The following is a 22,906-nucleotide window of genomic DNA, read 5'->3' as shown; positions in this document are numbered from 1 at the left end:
TACAGAGATGGAATTAACCAATGTTAGCCAGTTCATCCGTGCACACCTTGGAAGCAAAGAGCCCCCCATGGGGGATGACTCTGCCAACATAGCAATTTTCCAATCTGGACCGACCACACACACACACACGAGAGGAGACGTGTTGTGCCCGATCAGCGCTGACGTGACCGGAGGTGGACGCAGTGGCGGCGTTCGGGGACCAGATGGCCCTCCAAATCCTGCAGAGGAACTCGTCGTCCTCCTCTTGAAGTGGGTGCATGGCCACTCGATTAGGAACACCTACATTTTACACTCACTTGAAATTAACCCCGTCTTAAAGCTATTCATGCAGCAACATATTCATTGCGATCGTACAGCTGTGGAACTGTAGCGTACTGGGAAGTGTTCCCAATATTTTGACCCCAAAACTAAATAGTAGTAGTCTACTGCAAACCACAAAAACTAACACTGTGAAAAGCAGAAGTGCACAGTAGTGCAAGACCTGACCACCAGTGGTGGAAAGTAACAAATTAGAAGTACTTAAAATTAGATTTTTGAGTTTTAATTTTTCTGAGGACTTTTACTCCATTTACTACATTTGAAAACCAATAAATGTTCATACTTTGTCAAAATAGGCTCATGAAATTTTTTCAACTTCCGCCAATGACGACTCAATGTAAAAAAAAAAAAAAAAAAAAAAAGAGAAACTCAACTGTGGTTGAGCTCTCGATTGATGTTGGGGACGTAAAGCAGAAAGAACAGGGACAGCAGCCACATGGTAAAGCGGAGAACACGAAAGACGGTGACACAACTGATTAGAAGCAAGCTATAAGAGAATTGTTCGTGACTGCCATCTTAACCTGACAAAAAACATACAGGTAAGTTTCCCAGTTCCCCCCCCCCCCCCCCATGTATCATTAGCTAAATTATTTTTTAAATCCGGTACCAATGTTAGAAAATGGGAAAATCATGGGCTAAGTGCCTAAACTACGTTTGCCTTATCTAACGTTCATATTTGCAGCCAATAAAACATCAGTTGTAAAGGACAATACTTTTAATTCTGGGGTTCCAAAAAAAAAGCTACCACTTGAAATATAACATTTTAAGATGTACAAAATTCAGTTACAGAAAGACATGGTCAACTATTATTTACATGACATAAAAAATTATAACTAGAAAATGAAAGTGATGGAAAACTATCAAAAGTTATTCCTAGTCCCTTCTAAAAACAATTCAAAAATACATTTTACCTTTGAAAAGGGAATGTGTGCTTGAAATTAGTAATAACTTTGACTCTTGCCATGGCCCCTCCCCCATTACACATATACTTCAAACATATTACAATTACAGATGGCAAGCATTTCACTTGCATTTGGCAAATCCAAAATGGATGTTTGCAAAGCAAGATAGGACTGGCGTAAACCATAAATTATGGCATCAACGTGGTCTGACTTTACTACCTAGGAAAAAAATTATATATATTGCCTGTACAGTCAAAAGCATTTCACCGGTGACAGGTTTACACCGGAAACAATTATTTCTATGTGTAAATTTGTTCTAAAATACGAATAAATCAATTTGAGCATCAACGTTCCACTGTGGGGTTCCCCCCCCCTCCCTGCCCCCAAATAAGACCCAAAAAAAAAAAACTGTAGGCTAGCTTCCACTGTACAAGTATTTTCTATCAAACAAGCAGATAATAACTTATCTATATGAGAGTCCATGTAGGTTTTCACCAATAAAGTTCAGAATGGCTTCCAAGAATTATTAAAACACCTGGCAAAAAGTGTGATGCAAATCCTCTAATGATGAAGTAGATCACTCCTGAAGATGGTTCCACAAAAGACGTAAAACAAGTCAGGGTCACGTCATAGTGGTGTGATGCGGTTTATGTTCAATAGAGTGCGTCGGAGTGCGTGAGGGGGATGACATAGACGGAAATGTCATCTCCGGAGCCCAGCCTGTCCCCGGAGATCCTCCAGCCTCCGTCCTTCAGCACGCCGCGAGCCTTCATGACCAGGTCCTGAGCAGCCATGGTGTACCTGGCGTGATCCAAACACAAATACAGTGAACACACAGCCACACTTGCTGCCCTTTAAAATAAATCGTAATGGGCAGCATGCTTCCATTTACTTAAGCAACTTTTTGGATGAAGTGATATTGGATGGTTGTTTGTTTATATGTGCCCTGCGATTGGCTGGCGACCAGTTCAGAGTGTACCCCGCGTCCCGCCCGAAGATAGCTGGGATGGGCTCCAGCACGCCCGCGGCCCACGTGAGGAGAAGCGGTAAAGAAAATGGATGGATGGATGGATATTATTCTAAAGTAACAGCACAATTTTGGGCTACTGTAACCCACCTTGCCCCAGGGATACCAGAGGTATACTGTTGTTGGAACGTGGTAAATAAATAATTTGATTGTGTTCATGGAAATGCTAATATGTTAACATGTGCCCCATTTCAGTTGTGCTTAGCAATTAGCTTAAAATGCTAATGGTAACCTGCTAATTCTAACCTATCAAACTAAAGAGTGGTTGAACTAGGTTTAGAAAATTAGCAATTATCTTAACATGCTAATGCTAGCCTAAGAGGGGTGGAACTTAAATTTCGAAGATTAGCAATTAGTTTGACATGCAGATGCTAACTGGCTAATGCTAGCCTGTCAAGCGAAAGTCTGGTGGAACTTGAGGTTTAGAAAAATAGCAATGAGCTAAACATGATATGCTAATGCTAACCTGTCAAACTAAAGAGTCGGGGGGAACTTAAGGTCTCGAAAAGGCAGGCTTAATTATGATGGAAGGTTCCACTGGCCTGTGCTGGTCGTCGGGGTTGCAGTTGGCCAGGAAGCAGGTGACTGCCTCCGCCACTTCCTGGTTGGAGAGCACATCCCACAGGCCGTCAGTTCCCAGGACAAGAACATCGTCGGTGTCGTGTTCGAATTGCGCCAACGGGTAAACCTTGACCTGTTGACCAAGGGGGGAGGGAGGAAATACAGATCATTAGGTATTACAACTTTCCCCTAAATTTAGTGCGGGGGTTTTCAAACTTTTTGGCTCCAATTTATGTGATTATATCAGGCATTTTAAACCACAACATTTCACACAACAAGGCCTGTGAAATCCTAGATGGACCAGTGTAAATCCAGCCATGTTGATATTTGGCTTACTTCTGGGCAACAGGAGAGGAAAGGCTTGATGTAGATGTTGGAGTCGTGTACTTTGAGATTGTGGTCGCCAAGACCTCTGGTGACGCCGATGGTCGCTAGCACCCGAGCCTACAAGCAGATAGCAGATTTGGCAGATAGACAATTCTTGAAAAAAGACACTTCAAGCTATTAAACAGCTAGAAGCCTCCCCCAGTTTGAGTTTACTGTCAAACTAAATATAAAAAGAAGATAATTACACTTCTTGTATTTAAAAGAACCACACAGCTTTGGCTTTAAGTCCGTTTAGCTCACTGTTAACAAACAATGCAAAACAAACAACAAATATCATCATGTTATGACCCTTAAGTAACGGATATTTGGAATACAATTGGAGGCGCAACACATCGACAGACAATATAATGATAGTCACAAGCATATGTACTTTATACTCTGCAAAAAATTACTTATATTACTGAGTCACTTGTGACTCTTTGTTCGTGTGCGTTTCTATCTGTATTTTACTGCTCCCAGGTGGCCAAGGCGCGCACACCTGAAGGAACAGCACGTCTGCTGAAGTGAAGCAAAAATTGTGGCAAAAACTCTATTTTTAAAAATGTAATTAATTAAATATATTAAATTATTAATTATTATAAAATGCCAGTACAGTATACTTCTATAAAGTAAAATTTAGAGTGGAATTTTTCTTAATGGAAATAATTTTTTGGGGGGGGGCTAGAACCGATTAATGGCATTTCGATTAATTTCAATGGGGAAAGATTATTTGAGATAAGAGTGTGTTTTCAGTTTCCGAGCATTGTCACGGAACGAATTAAACTTGTACCTCAAGGCACACAAGCTCACCGTCAGCACCTTCTGCTTTTTTTGGGGGGGGGGGGGGGGGGGGGGCTTAGCGACCATTTCCCTGGCTACACGTGCTCACCGACTAATTTGTAAAGTGATGAATCTGTTTAGCTCAAGGCCCATTAAAAAATGCCTGCTGGAACGAGAGCGGGGAGGCAGGTTAATTGAATCTACTGATGTGTAACATTAGGAAGGGCAACACGTACTGTAGGTACAGTAGTACTAATCCTGGATCAGTACTTGGCGTGCGTCATGTGACCGTGATTGGCCGGCATTTTAAGCACTAGTCCTACAATCATCATACAGGCCCATATGTAAATCATTTTAGCAGCACCACTGACCTCTAAAGCTGCATTCTACATTTACAATGCGGTAAATTTGCGGGGAGAGAGCAAGCCCCTGCTGCAAATAATGAAAAAAAAGAGTCATTGACACCCCTTCTAAAAATGTTGAAAAATGTCTTAAAGTGAGCTCCGATTGAAATGACAAATACATTTAATTTGACAACTACTGACCTCTACTACTGAAATACAATTGCATGCATTTAAAATTTACTCCTATAAGTTAAATATTTTTTCAGTCCATAATTTGATACACTATCGCCGCCATGTTTCAGCATGTGCAAAGCATTCCGGGAATGACGACGTAGAATGGCTGTTGTAAAATTGTTATGTTTGCTGCTCTCTGCGGAACTAAGATAGCCATTTGCGAACAACTTATCGTCAGCGAAAAGAGTTAAAAATGCCATACTACGCCGCTTTTGGATGCAATTTCCAATCAGGACGGAATGCAAAAAGGGAGGTAAGCATTCATAGCTTTCCCAAAGAGAGAAAGTTGAGGAAACATTGAGAGGATGCGGTCGGAAGAGTTGAGCTGCCGAAAAATCCGCGGCTGTGTTCTCGTCACTTCAGCCCAGATTCTTTCTTTTTATTCTTTCCTCACAAGGAGCCTAAATGGCCGCGTGACAAGCGAAAGCAGAGTAAAAAGACACGAAAGACAGGTGGCGCTGGCCATATTCCTTGATCATCCCACTTTAGCTGTAGCTACAAATACACCACTGAATATGACCAACTCGAGTTTCTTCACACCGTCATCTTTATCCTCATTTCTTGTGTCTTCCACACTCCGGCTCAAACTGAAATGGCTGAACAGCGTTCATCGCTGCTACTGTGGCTACTGCTAAAAACTCCGGGCGTCTGGCACATCCCCATTTGGCGTCACTACCCAGAATGCACTGCGACGAAAAAACCAATGGCGGCCTATGTTGAAATTACGATTTGTAAAATTATATAAATCTGGAAATGATTATCGAAAGTTATATCTTATTGTTATGTTACTCGAGTTGAAAGCGATCATATATACCAAACATGTCATTCCAATCGGAGTTCACTTTAATAGTTTGATCCCAAAAGACGTTAATGCCATTTCAAACTCATCATCATTGGCTTTTGATTTCCAAAAATGCACCGGAAGTGCATGTGTACATGCACATGCGGCGGCCCATTGGTGGGTATGTGTACATGGCCTAAGTCCCTCTTACCTTCTTCCCTTCGCCATAAATGAGAGGAAACTTCAGGTCGTTGTCCTCGATAGTTTTATAAGCCCTGTAAAAAGCAGACAGGACACTTGAACGGGTGTTCAGTTCAGTGGTCATTTACAAATTGTGATAAATTTCAGCCCATTTCTGTCAGAAAAAAACCCATTGGTATACACCGACAACTGCATTCCTACTTTTTCATCCCCCTACATATACTTGTTAAAACAGCTTCCACTCTTCTGGGAAGACTTTCTACAAGATTTTGGAGTCGGGGGCAATTTAGGCACGTAGCCCAACGTTTAATTGACGAAGAGGCGTACAGTCTGAATGATATGATGCAAAACTGTTCCACAGTGCGCCCAACTGATGAATAATTGAGCATCTTCAGAGCTGCTGCAGCACGAGGAAAGCACTGCAGGGATACACTTCAGAATGTATGTAACACGTGCCTAATCACACAACCCGCCACCTTTTCTGCCTAGTGTCACACTATTTTGTTCCTTTTCATTGAGAGCAGTAGCAGGTTTACTACATTGGAGAAAGGCGAAGGAGTAGATAAACAGGTTTTCTGAAGTAATCAGCGATTATTCTTTATTTTAGCCTTAAAGTATCTCGGCGACACGGCACATTGAGTATTTCAGCTGCTGATTATTAGAGGGGACGAGGATGGTTTTAACCTTAGCGCTCATTCCATCCGGAGAGACCATAATGTTTCCTCCACCTGAGGAGAGCGCAATACCACTGCACTCAGCACTTTATTACATTCCCAGCAATGCGGAACAAAGACCACCAATGCGATCAGCGCAGAAATCAAGAGGTTAAAGAAAGTTTGCAGTGTACACGGTTTGGAAAAAGACCTCTGATGGCGTTGTTTGAGGTGCTAATTAAATCCTATCTGTTCAAAGAAAGCAAATTCAAGACATTTGACTCCACGACTATAAAAGTTTATAGCATGAAGGTTCTCAGTCATTAATTCTGAGAAATCCCCAGAGTTAGCTGTCGCAGACACTCTAATTCCAAAGACTGGGAGTTTCACGCGCCTGTCAGACCAGTGAGAACAGCAGAATGAGTTGCATCCACTCTAATACGTTGTTTTTCACTTTAAGAAAACGGCAACGGTACAGTGTAAGACACTACAAACACACTAGTCAAGGTGACATTGAGGTAGTTTTGTGTACTCACTGGATTAACTGACGGTTTGATTTGATATATTTGGACGACCTTTAGAGACTTACATTAACTGAAAAAGGTGGTTTTGATGTGAAATGTGTTATATTAGTAATGGAACTAAGGCATTGGTGGGGGAGAGACCAGTAAAAAGACAACCCTGTGGTCAAAGGTGTTCAAGGTAAAAAGGCCAACGGGATATTTGTGTTAAAGACAGACACCCTCCTTGGTTGAGAGAAAACACACAGTAAAGTCAAAAGTATAAAACCAACCATCCTGACATCGTGAAGTCGCGGAACAGCATTCTCTTCCCAACCTCCTTCCTCTGCACTCTCCTCGGGAACTCCAGATGTGTAAAGTCATTTCCTAATAAGTGAGGCTGCATGTAGGCCTTTGGTGAGAAAAGCAAAAAATAAATAAATAAACAATGTCATAGTCTAATAATAACATGGTGAGGAGAGACGAAGCGGCGCGTCAACAGAAGAGACGGAGAAGAGGTCAGTGGTGCTAATATGTGACAGCCGTGCTACATGGGAGATGAGGTGTGCTTCCTACCAGGAACTGCAGTCGCTGCCTCTCCGACTCCGGCGTGAACTCTCTTGACATTGGGATGACCTCGCCTCCCCGGACGATGACGGCTCTAAGGGGAAGAGCAGACGTGACAGCCTGTGCTCATTCTAGCCGGAACAGGGAGGCCGATTCTAGTCTGTTATCAAAATGATAACGTGCAAGTCATAAGTCTCAAATTACCTTGAAGTTTTAAACAAAACAAAACCAAAAAAAAATAAAAAACATCAAATAACTCTCATAAGTCGACTTCGACGCATAATTTCTGCCTTGAAGCTCCGCTGGGACCAAAAAATTTATTTAAAAAATTCCAGAAGCACGTTTGCACCGCCGGAACCAATGTTTCACACGGACATTTATTGCAAACGGACGCAGTGTTGGGCCACCGATAAACTGCCAAAAACGACAGAGGAGCATCTGTAAGTGATTTTTAAGACAAGGTTAGATGTGTAATGTCCATATAACATGATTTATGAGTGCATAAATAAATTAAAATAAAAAAAGTTGGGTTGGCAATTATTCGACCAATAATCGGTTCGATAGTGACAGCCCCTAGTCCCAAGTTACTGTGGCAAAAATCAAGCAAGTCAAGTCGAGTCCTCACTAAATGTCAAATCTTGGATTAAGCAAGTCTTAAATCAAGTCATACAATCTTGCTCCTAGAGATTTGATTAATTTGATTTCGAGGAAACCTTTGTTTGCTTGCCTGACGATTCCGCTTATCAATTTCTCTTACGTCGCAAATGACTGATGACGTGACACGCAAGAAGTGTATTTTGGTTCAGAATATTTCCAACACGGCATCAAGGTAGAAGCACTCTTAAGTTTGGCTATTTTTCACACAAAAGAGATGAGGCTACTTGCAACACTTGCAATGCTTTAAAAAAACAAACAAAAAAACATCAGTGTTAGAATCTAAACTGTATTGCATATATTTATGTCTCACTATGTTGGGAGTGCATCTCGTCTCACCTGCTGTCGCCGGCGTTCCCCACGTAGAGCTTCCCGAGCATGTAGAGCACCACCAGAGCTGTGCAGCCTCCAGACGTGTTGTAGACGGCCCGCTCCTTTTCTATTTGGACATCCTTATAAAAAACAAAGATAATATTGCAAAATAGTCAAATTTAGGTCAGTGCTTTTGATAGTATTTAGGCATTACTGTGTTTCGTGTTCCCGCCCTTAGCCAACTGTCCTATTTCTAGGCGGTTACATGTTAGCATTACTAACAAAACGGCAAACATTGTCAAACAACGTTGCAGTTAAGATACTCAACTGAGTAGAGACGATACTCGCCGCTTGCTGTCGAAATACAGACAGTCGCTCTCCATCCATCTTGCCAGCTGGCGCTCAAGCTACATGCAGTACCTAGCACCCTATATACTGTAGCTATCAATCCTGCTATCAAAAGAGTAAAATAGCAGACAGGCAAATAAACACTATGATACAGTTATTAATTATAATAGCACCATAATGAATCCATTCATCTCGGAGCAATAAAATAGAATCAAACCACCAGGACGGCATTGTTGTAAGTGGATGTAGCGCTGGCTATTATGGCCAGTTAATTAGCCTAGATTCATTTGGTGCTAATTAAACCCCCCAAAAAATACTCTGGCTACGTGTTCATTAATTAGAAAAATAATTAAGATGCCAAGGAATTAATCAAAAATAGCAGGAACATGCGGTTTAACACACTGGGGCTGTGAGTACATATATTTCAGAGTAAATTGAGACGAGGTCATCCTTATTTCAGTATTCATACTTTTTGTGACATTTTTGTTCGGTATTGTGCTGTAAGGTTTTTCCAATGTAAAATATCTGTCTTAAAGATTGGAAAATGCTGATCTAAAGACATCCAATGTATCAAGATCCTCCCTGTACAAGGATAATAATGTGTTCTTTTCTGTTTCGGAGGAGTCAAGATGATGGATGCTGGTCTGCCTTGTGCTCTTTATGCCGGGGGATGATGTGTAAATGTGTCCTTCGCCCTGGATCAATTATGAATCCCATTGCCCGCCATACATATTTATCCTGGCTGCATAAGCCACATCCCGCAGGCAAAGTCTTTAATAATGGAAACATCTGCATAAACATCCACACCTTTCTTCCTCTCCATCTCTACCAGGAAAACTCTCGCCTTGGAAAATCATACACGCACACACAAAGTAAATCTCACAATCTCACATAATGTAAATGTATCACGTGTCTGGTGAGTGGGACAATGTTGAGGAATGAGCCAATACCACCTAATCAATGTTTTTTTATGGTTTACATGCTGCTCCGAAGTCACTTAAATTGGAAAGAAGCTTCTTTGGCTGTAGAAGAATTAAAGGTACCGCCCAATTGGAAAAAAAAAAATGGGTGGTGTTACAACATGGACAACAAAAGCCACAAATTATTACACTCTCACATGCACGCCCCATTTTGTAATGAAAGAAAAATAAAAAATTCAGCCTTTAACACCTGTAGCTGTCAGACCATTATTAAAGGGGGGAGGTAATGATACATAAACTTTGGTGAATAGCTAATTACATGCTGCCACCTCGTGATCAAGAAGAGAACGTACAAGATGCTCACGTCTTGACTTGTTCACCACAGTAGCTACGTTTACTCCTACAGTATCGTATTTATTGCTGAATTGTCATGCCGTGCCAAAAAACTAATTATGACATTTTAAAAATTATCAAAATGCGTGACCAAAGCATCCAACATAATGATACAGTACATATTTGTTTTATTGATCAATTTATTGACACTGTATAAAAAAATATTGAATTGTACCATCTTAAATATTTAAATATTTCTGCACCATTAGCTAATCATGAATCGTTTTAGTTCATTATGCTAACATTTGTTCACATTTATTATAATGTACAGTATTCATTCTAGTCTTTTTTTTAACCAGGATTTTGCTCTTTTCATAGAAGCATGAACATATTAAATTAATGATCCTCACAAAACACCACTTTAAAGATCGTCAGTCAACTATATATTGCTATAGATATAGATTTTTGTTTTTGTTCTGAATGTATAGGAGTGGTTTAATTCTTTTGGGAAACAGGGGAGCGGGCCACCCCAAAATCCAGAAGCATCTAAAACTAGTTGCCTTACCCCCTTCAACAGAAAGATGTGATGAAGCAGGTTTTCAAAAATAACAATTCAGTGATATATATAAAAACTAAATATAATTGCTTGAGGCATGGGCTTTGGCGTGATTAATAAGAGTTGAACGGCAAAGCCTTAAGATTGCAATGCATCCTTCGATTTTTTTTCTGTAAGCGGCCCTCAGAGGAAAATGTTTGGACACTCCTGGTTTAATCTATGAATATAGGCAATTCTAAACATTGTTTTTTTCCCCCCAACATTTCAAATACTCACGTTTTTCGCTATTCACGATAGGGCTCGGGCCTATTGTCGATCACAGGAACAGTGATTCTCAAAGTGTAGTAGCTACTGGTGATACGTGGCCTCCCTCTAGTGGTACCTGAGAGAATCACTGTACAACTTTTAACTTAGTTCAATACATTTGCATTTAATGTTTAAGAAGTGTTTTTAAAGTTATATTTAGGTAACCTTTTTATGTTTCATGTGCAATAAATGTCATTTCAATCATTATTTGAGTAGAGTTTTTTGCTTCTATATTTAAGCACGTTTATGTTTAAAGTGTGCATAAAGTTACAGTAATTTACAGTACCACTCAATATAACTTTTGAAATAAAACCTTTTATAAATTAACACCTAGGCCTCCTACACTACTGTATTTTAATGTTGTTCATGATGACGGTACTTTGAGAGCAAGGTTTTTTTTTTTAAGGTGGTACTTGGTGTAAACAGTTTTTAGAAGCACTACTGTACAGTATAACTGGGACTAGCTTGAAGGAACAAACCAGACAATACGCAATAGAATTACCATGTCTTTGAATGCGTTCTCGATGGCGCCGACCACCAGGCTCTCGTGCGACACTTTCTTCTCAGCGAAGAAGCGCGTAGGAGGGGCGCTCGGCGATCCAGGGGCGCCGGCTGCCCCCCTCAGCGACACGGCCCTGGTGAGGCCGCGAGAGTTCGGTGTGAGGTGCTGGTGATTCAAGCGGAGGGGCTCCTCGCCCAGGCAGGTGGGGGGCTGGAGGTCGGGTGTGCACAGGATGTCCATCACTTCCTGAAGGTGCAGCGCGATGTGGTGATGGAGGAGACGCGACGCCACTACGGCCGCCCCGCAGCCGGCGTGACCGTCGAACAGCCCCCAGTATTGGAAGGTCAGGTCATCGGAGTTGGCCTAGTACACAAACAACACACGGCATGGAAATTTTTGGGCCATGGGAGGAAGTCCAAGTAGAACCTTGGAACTGTGAAGCAGATGTGCTAACCACTTGTGCAACGTACTGCCCTACACAGTACATTAGCCTGCAGAAAGTCATTCATTGGTGAAGTTACTTATGAAAAAATATAAGTGGAGTGTAGACCTGTGTCCTGTAGGTGGCATCAACGTACTCTTCGCACTGCAACAAATTATCTAAATAATCGGTTATCCTGGGGTATGCTGTCAAATAAAAAATAAACACAAACACACGGAGAGTACTGTCCAAAATTCTTCAGCCATCCCGGGATTTATTTCAAAATCTCTATCCTGAACATATATAGTGTAACTACAAGCAGAAGGGAGCAAACACCCTACAAAGGCCAAACTCAACTGTGTTCTATTTCTTTCTTTATCAGACTACGTCCGCGTTCATGGATCTTAACAAACAGATGGCTAGTTCCATTTTCAATCTGGGGGGTGGGGGGGGGACTTCTCAATTGAGGCCAATAAACAGTGGAAATAAATTCCTATATAATCACATATATACAGATCCTCACAAAAATTCCGTAATAAAGGTTTCTCCCTTGGACCATGAACTGCCCCCACTACAAAATTGTGTGGAAAATTATTATATGTTAGTGACAAACTTTTTTTTTTTTTTTTTTTTTTATAATTATATTTTTTTTTTATAAATGCGACACAAATGGCAAACTGCCTTTGCTCCCAAGCTGATTTGTGGCAACTTCATAGCAACAATTTCAAGACATGTTGCTGAGAGCTATTTCTAATGTTTTGAGTCTTTCGTGTATAAGGAGATAAGCACACAGGCTCAAGGTATGACACAGTTTTTCACCATCAAATAGGTTGATTAAAAATCAACAGTGTCATGTCTATTTCATCTCTTGTACTAATTGGTAATCAGTTACCTGTTCATACTTTGCTCTTGTCTGCTGTCAAAGTGTATTCCCTGATAATCTAATCTTTAACCGGTTGATAATGTTCAGGTCATTTCGACATTTGGTAACCCTTACTCTGAAATTTTATGACTATTCCTAAAGAAACCCCGAATAAATACATTCAAAATGTGTCACTTTAGTACAGGTTTTACAAAGTTTGCGTATACTGAGGCTGTTCCGAGTCAAATTTGACCCGTGTCTACTAAAATGTATTTTAGATTTACCAGCATGTGTTAATTCAAGGAAAATGGTAATGTCTTGAAACTGAATGCATCTAATCTAATCTACCATAAGTATGTAGATTTTTTTTCATGGGAGAAAAGTAATAGTGTTCAAGATGGAGCTTAAAACATTCTTGAACACTATCTTGGTTTTGTTCCCAGTGCATTTGCATAAGTTCCCACAGAACATGCACCTTTTGGTCTTGGAAGGGTCATGGAGGAATCATGAAACGGTGAAAGAGTACAACTGCATAATGATGTTCATACATACTAAACATAAGGAGTAGATGTCATACAGATGCCAGAGGGTGGTCATTTTCCTTCACCAAAAACGAGTGGTTTAACATGAAAAATACACTTTCCCTTTTCTCTGAAACATTAAAGATGAATCATTTAATGTCAGACAGGCTATTAATACATGTTGAAAAGCTCCCTAGTGCATAATTAGACAATTATTATATTCTTGGCCAGGGTCAAACATACTACGTCTCCATGGATGGAAAATAAAGAGTATGTAAGGATTAAAGAAACGTGATGGTTGACTCATACCAGGCTCTCCCCGAGACCCAGACCCTCTCCGTTGGGCAGGGAGGACCTCCTCCGGGCCATGGGCCCCCAGGTGGATGCGGCAGCACTTCCTGGCAGTTTTCTCTTGACCACCAGCACCTCACAGCAGGCCTGATCTTCATTTAAAGTGCTCTTTCCAGCATTGATCACCCTGTAAAGACAAAAGGCACATACATAAGAAGGCAGATGACACTTGAAAACATGTTGATTAAAAAAAAAAAAAGCCTCAGGAAAGAACTAGTTCAAGCATATCAAATGACCACATGTAGTGATCACATGTATTCCTCTACAGAGGCCATTGATACCAACTGACATCATTCAGACACACACATCTTATCACCATGTGACATCCGTATGACTGTTAAAAGAACCACAAAGTCACTTGTGTTCAGGAGTGTGACGACAAGTTCAGCCTCATACACACAGAAACACAATGAGCGAGTATAATGCAAACAATATACAAGCCACCCGCTCCCAATACCTCAATCTGGTATTTGTTAGGCAGTTATGTTATTACTAGAGTTTATGCTCTCCCGCTTCCCTTGGGACCTGGGCGAAGTTCTGCCGGAAGCGGGAGGTGAAGCACGTGTTGGAACTTCTCAAACTCGCACACCAGTTTCTCTAGAACATTATCAAGTCTGAAAAATTTTATTTAAGACTCAATTATTTCATTGAAGAACAAAAACATGGATGTTGAGTTTAATATTAGTCATTCTCCCAACCTATCCCAACTCATTAAAAAAATAAATAACATTACACAACCCTTCCAAAAAATACCAACAAAGTCCCATTCAAATTGTTAAATGAAAAGAGTCCATCTCAGTCTAGATTCTAGAAATCATCTCCAGTCGCAATATCACTGCAGTAAGTAGTGTACTACGCAGTGTAGATTCAGCAATACCATACATACATATACAACTGTACTTGCATAAAATGTGGTAGTTTTAGTCGGGTTTATGCACAAACGATATATATACAAGTTTCGTATTAAAAGCCACCCATCAGTTTAGTAAATTCCTGGTTTGTTCCCCTTAATTCTCTAGGAATGTTTCAAACTTCAAAAACTCAGGGAATTTTGCAACAGCAATTCCGCATGATGATGGCAGTCCAAAAATGGAACGTTGGGGCAATATTTTTCACCCAAACTTTGGTCAAACTCCAAATTCTAAACACTTTTGGCGTGTATCACGGGACGTAAAGCTCAGTTTGGCAAAACAAATTTCATTGCCATTTAGTCAAGGATGCTGAACTAAAAGATACATTTGTTAATGTCATTGTATAACAAATTGCTACCAGCGGCGTGCACGCATGTGTGACGCCGCAGTCATTTGAGCGTGCAAATTCACTAGATCAACGACACTTGAACTTTCCAGCCCTTTCCAAAGTAATGGGGGGGGGGGGGGGGTATGGAAATAGTCCTTGCCCTAAAGCTACAACGGCGTCTGAGACCCGGGCTGTCGTATTCACTTACCTCTTCAACAGTGACATGAGATACTCCAAAAACGTCACTTTCCCTTCACCACCGTGGTGCCTTTCAATGATTTTTTAATCATTTTCTGTGTGACACCGAAGTTCATGCTTTTTATTTGTTGCACACTGCATATTTCACACACAAAAGTATCCTCCTACAGGAAGAGGAAAAAAATACTCCTCCATTTCATTTGTTGTGGTTGACAGAATTGTAAAAGAAAACTGACGTCAAATGAGCATCTGCAACCGATTTCATGACACCCTACTCACTCATCAAGTGTTTTATTGTTTGAACACATTAATATTACAGTGCTTCAGCGCAGTACTAGCATTTAAAAAAGGTTTACTGCTTGTCCTGTTTTGTTGGCAGTCCTTGAATGCACCTCTGGCCCAGTAAAAATTCAAACTCAAATTATGTTTCTGCTTCTTGTCCAATGCAGCTACTAATAGCCCGTGTTGTCCACTTGCTGTGATGATTTGTATTTGCTAACATTTTTGTGTCTGTAAATGCAAAAATGTGTGATGTCACGTCAGTTTGTGCTTGCCTGTTATTTAGGTTAGTATGTTAGCCAATACTATTGATGAGCCTCATGGGAAGGTGGTTTGTTTGTGTTTATTTACCTACTGAATACAGTTATTTATGTAACATGGGTTCATGATTGTGTACATGCTAGATGTATGGAGTTGATTCTTTATGAACCGCTCAGTTTTCTCGTGAGGGATCGATACACAATTACAAACCACTTTGGGGGCAGGGGAGCATCAATTATTAATGGATTTTCTCCAATACATTTAAATGTACAAATGTTAACTTCTTTTGACAATTCTGCAAGTTAAATGTTTTGAAAAATGTGTTAAGGGGTATCTACAACACGGCTTTTATTACTCCCTCCCAATTAAAGTGTTTTGTTTTTTACATTTCTCTGTTAAAAACAAAAGTTTATTTTTGAAATTATTAGTATTTGGATTATTTCCATTTCATAGCGAAAAAACATTAAAATTATTGAAATCCAAACCAATCGGAGGTCAACCAGCATTTCTAAACGGACGGTGTTCAACCTTAGAGGTTTCACGTTGTTTTGCTGCTCATTCATTGTTTTTTTTTTTTTTTTTTTAATAGAGTATACACATTTAGTTATTGTGCAACGAATGCTCTTGCTGCAATATCGAATTTCTCACGGCCCAATCGAGACTTTCCAGACGCTCCGGTGATGTGCTAGCAGCAGTGTGTGCCAGCCATTGTTCCTGCAAGCACCTCTTATATGCTGTCTGACAAATGCTGGACGGACAGCATGACGTCCTTTCCTGCATCACAGCGAGCGTACACACGCACAAATACACACACACACTTCACCATGTGACTGCGGTCGTATGTTTGCATTAAAGTGCTTCTTTCTCAGATCGAGTGCATCACTGACAGATGTAATTAAATTAGTTTGCAAAAATGGTAATTCTATAATGATTCTATGATGTGTTGGAAGGTGTATCATACGCCAGAAGACTCCCATTTAAGAGTTGAGTAAGGCCAACTGAAGCCCTCATAGCAGAATGCTGACATGCCCTTTACACATGATCATTGACCACCTGCATACCAAACAGTGTCCATGCTTATGTGTGGATTGTCAATAAGTGTATGGATTATAATATTGATCGGACAGGAACTGAGTGAAGTCAAAGTGTGGAGCTCTTTCTCAAAATCTGTACTCACCTCAAAAAAATAAAGTGGAGCAACATAATTATTATGATCACTAAACTGGATATTACCAATCCATTAGATGGCTTGTAAAATTCAAATGGGCGATTTTGTCACAAATGTTATAGCGGTTAGCACGTCTGTCCCACAATACTGAGGTTCCGGTTTTGAATCTCAGCTTTGGCCTTTCAGTGTGGAGTTTGAATACTCTCTAGTACTCCGAAAACATGCACGTTAGGTTCATTGAAGACTAAATTGCCCTTGGCTGTGAATGGTTGCTTGTCTTAATGCAATTGGCTGACAACCAGTCCAGGGTGTTCCCTGCCTCTCGCCAAAATACAGCTGGGATACGCACCAGCTCACCAGCGACCCTAATGAGGCCAGAAAATGGATGGATGAATACTATGCTCATCCCTACATGGAAATAAAAACTGTGTGGTAAATTTTCAAAAGTGAAGCATTAGGGTTGTCAGTTTCAATCGAAGATGTCGAGCAATAGTCACTGATCCTGTCAGAGTGATCGGAGTTAAGTGGACCAGAGAGTGCACCCCTCACTCTAACCGTGTGTCTAACTCCTCCTCGTGAAGCGGAACCGCTCGTCCCGTCTCCGCTGGGGCCAGCCCGGGATGAACGCGGCTAACTTGCTTGCTTGTTTAAGCGGACAGGCAAAAAGCTTACTGCAGAGTGCAGCTGCAAGATGAATCCTGTGTGATCTTTCAGGGTGAATCTGCCGCCACCTTAAAACCTTTATTAAAGAAGTGTTAAATTCACAAGTAGGTCTACAGCTGGTGAATCTTTTTATAATCAATTATTCTACCAATTATGTCATCAATTAATCGGATAAAATTGGGTTTGTATTATTAAACAATAAAATATGTATGTGAGGTGCAGCTATTGCTGTGGTTCACTTGGGGTCACCATCCTCCTGTTCCACACTAATAATATCGGTGTCTTTGAGCGTGTGTGGTTTTAAAAGGTCGAGATCGGGTACAAATTTGTTTATTGCATGTTTATTTTCTTACGGTTTGTTCAATAATGTTTTGAAAGAACACTGGCGGCTGTATCTATACATGACCATGCTCATAACTAGCAGTGGTAGGATATAGTAAGTTAGCTATAGCTAACATCAATATCTTGTGTTGGCGATCGTAGCCATGCTGTTTTGGTGCGTTAGTACTACTTTGCTGTAGACGCATGATTGCACTGTTATCCTTTTCAAGTGTAGAATGATCCCGAACTTCTGACATTGCTTTTTACGCACACTTTCCACCCTGGCTCACAGCCTTCGCATCAACTCATTTCGACACGGATTGGTTTGTGCGTCTGCAGTAATATTAGTCTGTGTGGAAAAATTATCACTGCGAAGTGTCAAGGCAGAGATTTTGTTTTGCTTTTTTTGTAACTGAATTAACTAGTAACTAGTCGAGTTACTCTGTAAATCGTTTCAGTCCTAAAAATAATATTAAAACATTACAACATCTTAACTTTAACAACAAAGGCCTCCTGCAAAGGTGATTGGAGTCACAGATCTTGCGTTTTAACATTCTTAGTTGCCACACAGGTGTCAAATTACCAAAACAAAACAAAAGCAATCCACATTACATTTGCTAACAAATTACACATCTGCTTACTTTAGTAATGGTGTATGTTCTTTTCTTCCCCCGCAACTTCATTCCTTGTTGACGCTGCGTCAACAAGTATCACAAAAACGCCCCAAAAAGCCAAAACGTGCAGAATTCATTCTTTGAAGTACGTTGACCTCTGGAGTGACGCCAAGCATGATGGATTTTAGAGGTGCACAATATTTTTCCCTAAAATTTGGATGGGACTAAAAATTTAATTCATAAATATTTTAACAAATCTAAATCAATTGATGAATCAATCCTTAATTGTAGGGGTTCAGTGCAAAACAGTTAACACTCTGGACTGCATGAAGCAATGAGAGTTCATCTGCCTATCTGCTGTAATTCTTCCAATAGTCACTCAGTTTCAGCTGCAAGTGATGTTACAGTATTTGAGCCTCTTTAATGGACTCAATGGTTCAGGTCACATGAAAATCCCTCAGGTTTTCTGGCTGCCAATGAGCTTTCACAAGCGCAAAGCATGTTGGTCTGCCATCTGTTGACAAATCCCCAACATGGCTGATTTTTCACATCCCATGATCCTAAACTAAATATGATGTTGAAACCTCACAAGGAGTTTTGGAGTCTGCGTGGGTCTAAGATGCCAAGCACTCAAAAAAGAGGTTGGTAGTGGGCTAAAATGATGCTAACAGCAAACAGCACACAAGTGGGTGAAGGAAATTAATGTTCGCTTTGTTGTGGGATGAAAAATTATTCACAGAAGATTAGCCCAGAGGAAGCGCCACATCCGAACCGCAGTTACGTGAGAAGCCAAGAAGCTCCTTCAGAATTATTTTGTTAGCTCGTCATAGCGAGAACCTATTCAAGAGAACAAGTGATCGCAACAGGCAAGCACTTGCTATCTCACTCCAAACCACTATTGCCAGAAGCATCATCCGTATATTTTAAAGTCCACATGTAAATAGAGAATTGTTAGTTTGTCTTCACACTTAACGTCATTAAAAATAATTACAATGGAGTTTTAAGGAAACCGAAAACAAAAAGTATCTTACAATTGGGCACAGAATTATAAAACAGCCTTGAAAAGATACAAAGAATGAAGTTGAAATGTGAGAAAAAGATTATAAATTCAAGAAACAATGATATACTTTGAGGAGAAAAACATGTAATGCAGTGAGAATAAAGTCCAAGTTTCTTAAAATCACAATTTTCCCTTTAAGAATTATAACTGCGAAAAAATGAAGATAAGACTTGGTGTCAAGCAGAATTACACAAAGACGAGCTTCTCTTTGTGAATTGATAATCTGCTGCATCGTAGAGTGTGGAAGAATTGCCTCAAGGATTCATTGACCTCAGTCACTCCCTCATACCAGAACCAGACCCAACCATGCTTTGGGTAATTGTGCGACAAGATAAGTGCAGTATATGTGACACACTTTTTTTAAGCCCGAGGCAGATAGTGCACACTGTTCTTACTTATCTGCACGAGCGATGGTATGCGCAACACTGGCCACAACCTTTGAGCAGTACGAAATGACATGAAGAGTGGAGAAGATTTATTTATTTTTTTAATTTTTTTTTAAGAGAGCGAATCAACACGAGGAGAGCGTGTGACCAAGTAAACATTCAATGAGCAAACATTCCAAACCCGCTCCTCTGGATTTGAAGGCTGGCCTCATGGACTGAATGAGGATTACATAACTTTTGAGGTCACATTCACTGTTGGCCATATGACACAATATGGGACTAGTCCCCAGCCACAATATTAGGGACATCTACACACTGTAATGAGAGACAAAAGATGTATTAAAAAAGAAAGAAAGAGAAAGAGAATGCTCAGTTTTAATTAACACCGTATTTGCACTTTATCATTGTTGATACAACTCTTGTAATGGACCTCAGTTGTACCTACTTGAAGGATTATCTTATTTTAAGGTTGTGGAGTTTACATGAAATGAGCCGCTTTCTTTATTTGGCCCACATAAATTGCTGCAGATACCATAAAAACTGATAAATAAAAAGAATATAATAACTATAGAATGCGGCGGAATGGTGGACGACTGCTTAGAGAGTCTGCCTCACAGTTCTGAGGACCGGGGTTCAATCCCCTGGCCCGCCTGTGTGGCGTTTGCATGTTCTCCCCGTGTCTGTGTGGGTTGTCTCCGGGCACTCCGGTTTCCTCCCACATTCCAAAAACATGCATGGCAGGTTAATTGACAACTCTGAATTGCCCGTAGGTGTGAATTTGAGTGCGTATGGTTGTTTGTTTGTATGTGCCCTGTGATTGGCTGGCAACCAGTTCAGGGTGTACCCCGCCTCCTGCCTGATGATAGCTGGGATAGGCTCCAGCACGCCCGCGACCCTAGTGAGGAGAAGCGGCTCAGAAAATGGATGGATGGAACTATAGAATGCAATTTCTATCGCAATTGTGTGTGAATGCTTAAAAGCTGAAACTGAATGGTGTGAATTGGTCAAGAATTGTGGAAGGAGGAGGTAAATATTTAATCTTTTAAATTGAGAATTGCATTTTGAAAATATGGGAATGCCATCGATCAATATATGTGCAAAAAGAGCTGTTTATAGTTGGGATGGTTTAAATCGGTCAAGAAATGCGGAAGAATTCGGTGAATAGGTAAAATGTCAGCATTAATTTGAGAATGTCATGCAAAAATGGGAGAATCTGGGGTCGGGGATGAAAAATAGCAGCCAAGATGTTCTGAATGAGCTGAAAGGTTTGATGTTGGGGTGGTTTGAATCAGTCAAGAAATTGAGAACTGTAAATGAGTAAAAGTTTATTTTGTTAATATGGGAATGTTGTCATGAGAAATGTATAATAATGAATATTGAATAATATGGGGATTGGAGAAATGTGGGGAAATAAATATTTCCCAAGATGTCCTGAATGTGAGCTCAACAGTTTGAAGTTGGAATGTGAAAGATGAGAAACTTTTTGTTGAACGTTTTCTTTTCGTGTGGAAAACGTGGAACTGTTGAGAAAACTGGAAATTTGGGAAAACAGTTACCCTGAATGTCCTGATTTTTTTAAATATATATTTGGACGTTTGAGTCAGATAACTAAGAAATGTGGAAGAATAAGTACAACGCTCTTCAGCTTTCACCCGATAAAGGATGGAGGGGAAGGAGCTCGATGGAGCAAACAGGTTACTCACTCCGCATAGCCGGTGGACCAGGGCAGCCGCTTGCTCTCCTTCAGGATAACGATGGGCCTCGCCGAGTGGTCCGCCGAGCACTCCACCTCGTCCGGCGACAGTCCCAGGAACTCCGGTCTGCCGTACGGGAATTTGGGAGTCACCTCCGAAGCGCCCGAGTGGTCGCCGCCGCCGGTTATCACGCCTCCCATGAAGGTGGCCACGGCCGACTTCACCCGAGTGAGCATGGCGGCTCTCGGCAGCGTGGGTCCGCCGCGGCGAGGGTCGTGTCTTATGTCGCGTGTGTGTCCGTAGGCGTTGCGGGGGGAGAGATGTCGCCACAGACACACACACTCGCCGTGGAAGCGCCTCGACGTACCCGGAAATACATCATACAGCTACGCGCGCGCACCCACACAAGCACGCGCACAGAGCCGGGTCACGTGACCAACAAAAGCTGGGATGGAGGGGGGTCACAGGTTAGGCGAAAAAAAACAAAACACATATGGCAAACATTTGAGTGCTCATATTATACAGTATTATAATAAATAACGATGGGCGAGAATCAACAGCAGGCTGATACGGGCCTTATTTTAAGATATCAGGTACTCTAAGGTCTGCCGATATCAGCCACCGATACTTAAGGAAAAAAATCTGACATCGACTTAATTAAGTCCTCCTTACAGTATACACTGAGACGGTATAGAGGAAATATTGTCGACCGCTGGCGTCGTCGAGGGCCAACTAGCTCTCCAGGGCCAAAAAGGCCTTGGATGACTGGAATGGATGACTGCAGTGGTACTAGTACCATTAGTTGTATGCGAAATAATCACTGCCCAAGTACAGTTCAGTTGTATTTCACTTTTTAGTACATTACATGATGCTCTTAATCATAAAAAATACTTCATTTTTAATACTTTTATTTAGACATTTTTAACTTCTATGTCGGCACACTGGGCGGCCCCGCCTGCGTGGAGTTTGCATGTTCTCCCCGTGCCTGCGTGGGTTTTCTCCGGGCACGCCGGTTTCCTCCCACATCCCAAAAACATGCATGGTAGGCTAATTGAAGACTCTAAATTGCCCGTAGGTGTGAATGTGAGTGTGAATGGTTGTTTGTTTGTATGTGCCCTGCGATTGGCTGGCAACCAGTTCAGGGTGTACCCCACCGACTACCCGATGACAGCTGGGATAGGCTCCAGCACGCCCGCGACCCTAGTGAGGAGAATCGGCTCAGAAAATGGATGGATGGATGGATGGATAACTTCTATGTGCAATACATTTGAATTGAATCATTAAGTACAATTTTTTTTTCTTCGTATAGTTAAGTTCATATTAAAACTGCACAGTGTTACACTGGTGTACCTTACAAAGATATGAAATATGCATTTTAGGAATAAAACCTTTGTCTTGACTTGATTTTGCTGAACACTTGGGCTTACTACACTATTACTGTATTTTTTTTAGGTGGTACTTGCTGGAAAGAGTGAGAACCACTGGATTAGCGGGTAGGGCCAGGGTGTTGAACATGTCTGTGGGTGGGACTGGTTACACCACTAGGTTGGTTAGTTAGTTAATTAGTTTGGTTGGTTGATTGGTTTTGGAGGCATCTCTTGTTTTGAATGTCATCATACGCGTGTCCCTGCTCTCGTTTTGCCTTCAGGTGCTTCGGAAAATAACAACAAACTATGAAAAACGCTGGATGTATAAAATAGTTG

General features: G+C 41.0%; 1 protein-coding gene across 1 annotated transcript; it reads right to left on the bottom strand.

Annotated features, from left to right (window-relative positions):
- Positions 1 to 1,048: 1,048 nt before the first annotated feature.
- ppm1h (protein phosphatase, Mg2+/Mn2+ dependent, 1H) lies at positions 1,049 to 21,574 on the bottom strand. The gene is made up of 10 exons (XM_061677950.1): positions 21,213 to 21,574; positions 13,279 to 13,447; positions 11,166 to 11,528; positions 8,228 to 8,340; positions 7,244 to 7,328; positions 6,961 to 7,079; positions 5,525 to 5,588; positions 3,145 to 3,252; positions 2,790 to 2,941; positions 1,049 to 2,021 (listed from the first exon to the last, which is right to left on the bottom strand). The coding sequence occupies exons 1-10, from the start codon at positions 21,437 to 21,439 to the stop codon at positions 1,874 to 1,876; spliced, it is 1,548 nt and encodes a 515-aa protein (XP_061533934.1). The 5' UTR covers positions 21,440 to 21,574; the 3' UTR covers positions 1,049 to 1,873.
- Positions 21,575 to 22,906: the final 1,332 nt, after the last annotated feature.

Source organism: Phycodurus eques, chromosome 5, assembly GCF_024500275.1.
Source record: "Phycodurus eques isolate BA_2022a chromosome 5, UOR_Pequ_1.1, whole genome shotgun sequence".
In the NCBI taxonomy this organism is placed as follows: Eukaryota; Metazoa; Chordata; class Actinopteri; order Syngnathiformes; family Syngnathidae; genus Phycodurus; species Phycodurus eques.
Note: the sequence above shows the minus strand (reverse complement) of the source record. Positions and strands in the feature narration are given on the sequence as shown.

Bases quoted from the DNA above. Each gene is read 5' to 3' on its own strand.
- ppm1h (XM_061677950.1), bottom strand. From the start codon at position 21,439: ATGCTCACTCGGGTGAAGTCGGCCGTGGCCACCTTCATGGGAGGCGTG. The intron at 7,329-8,227 runs GTGAGACGAGAT...TCTTCCCCTTAG, and splicing joins GGGAACGCCGGCGACAGCAG to AGCCGTCATCGTCCGGGGAG. The intron at 2,942-3,144 runs GTAAGCCAAATA...CTTGGTCAACAG, and splicing joins TCCTCTCCTGTTGCCCAGAA to GTCAAGGTTTACCCGTTGGC.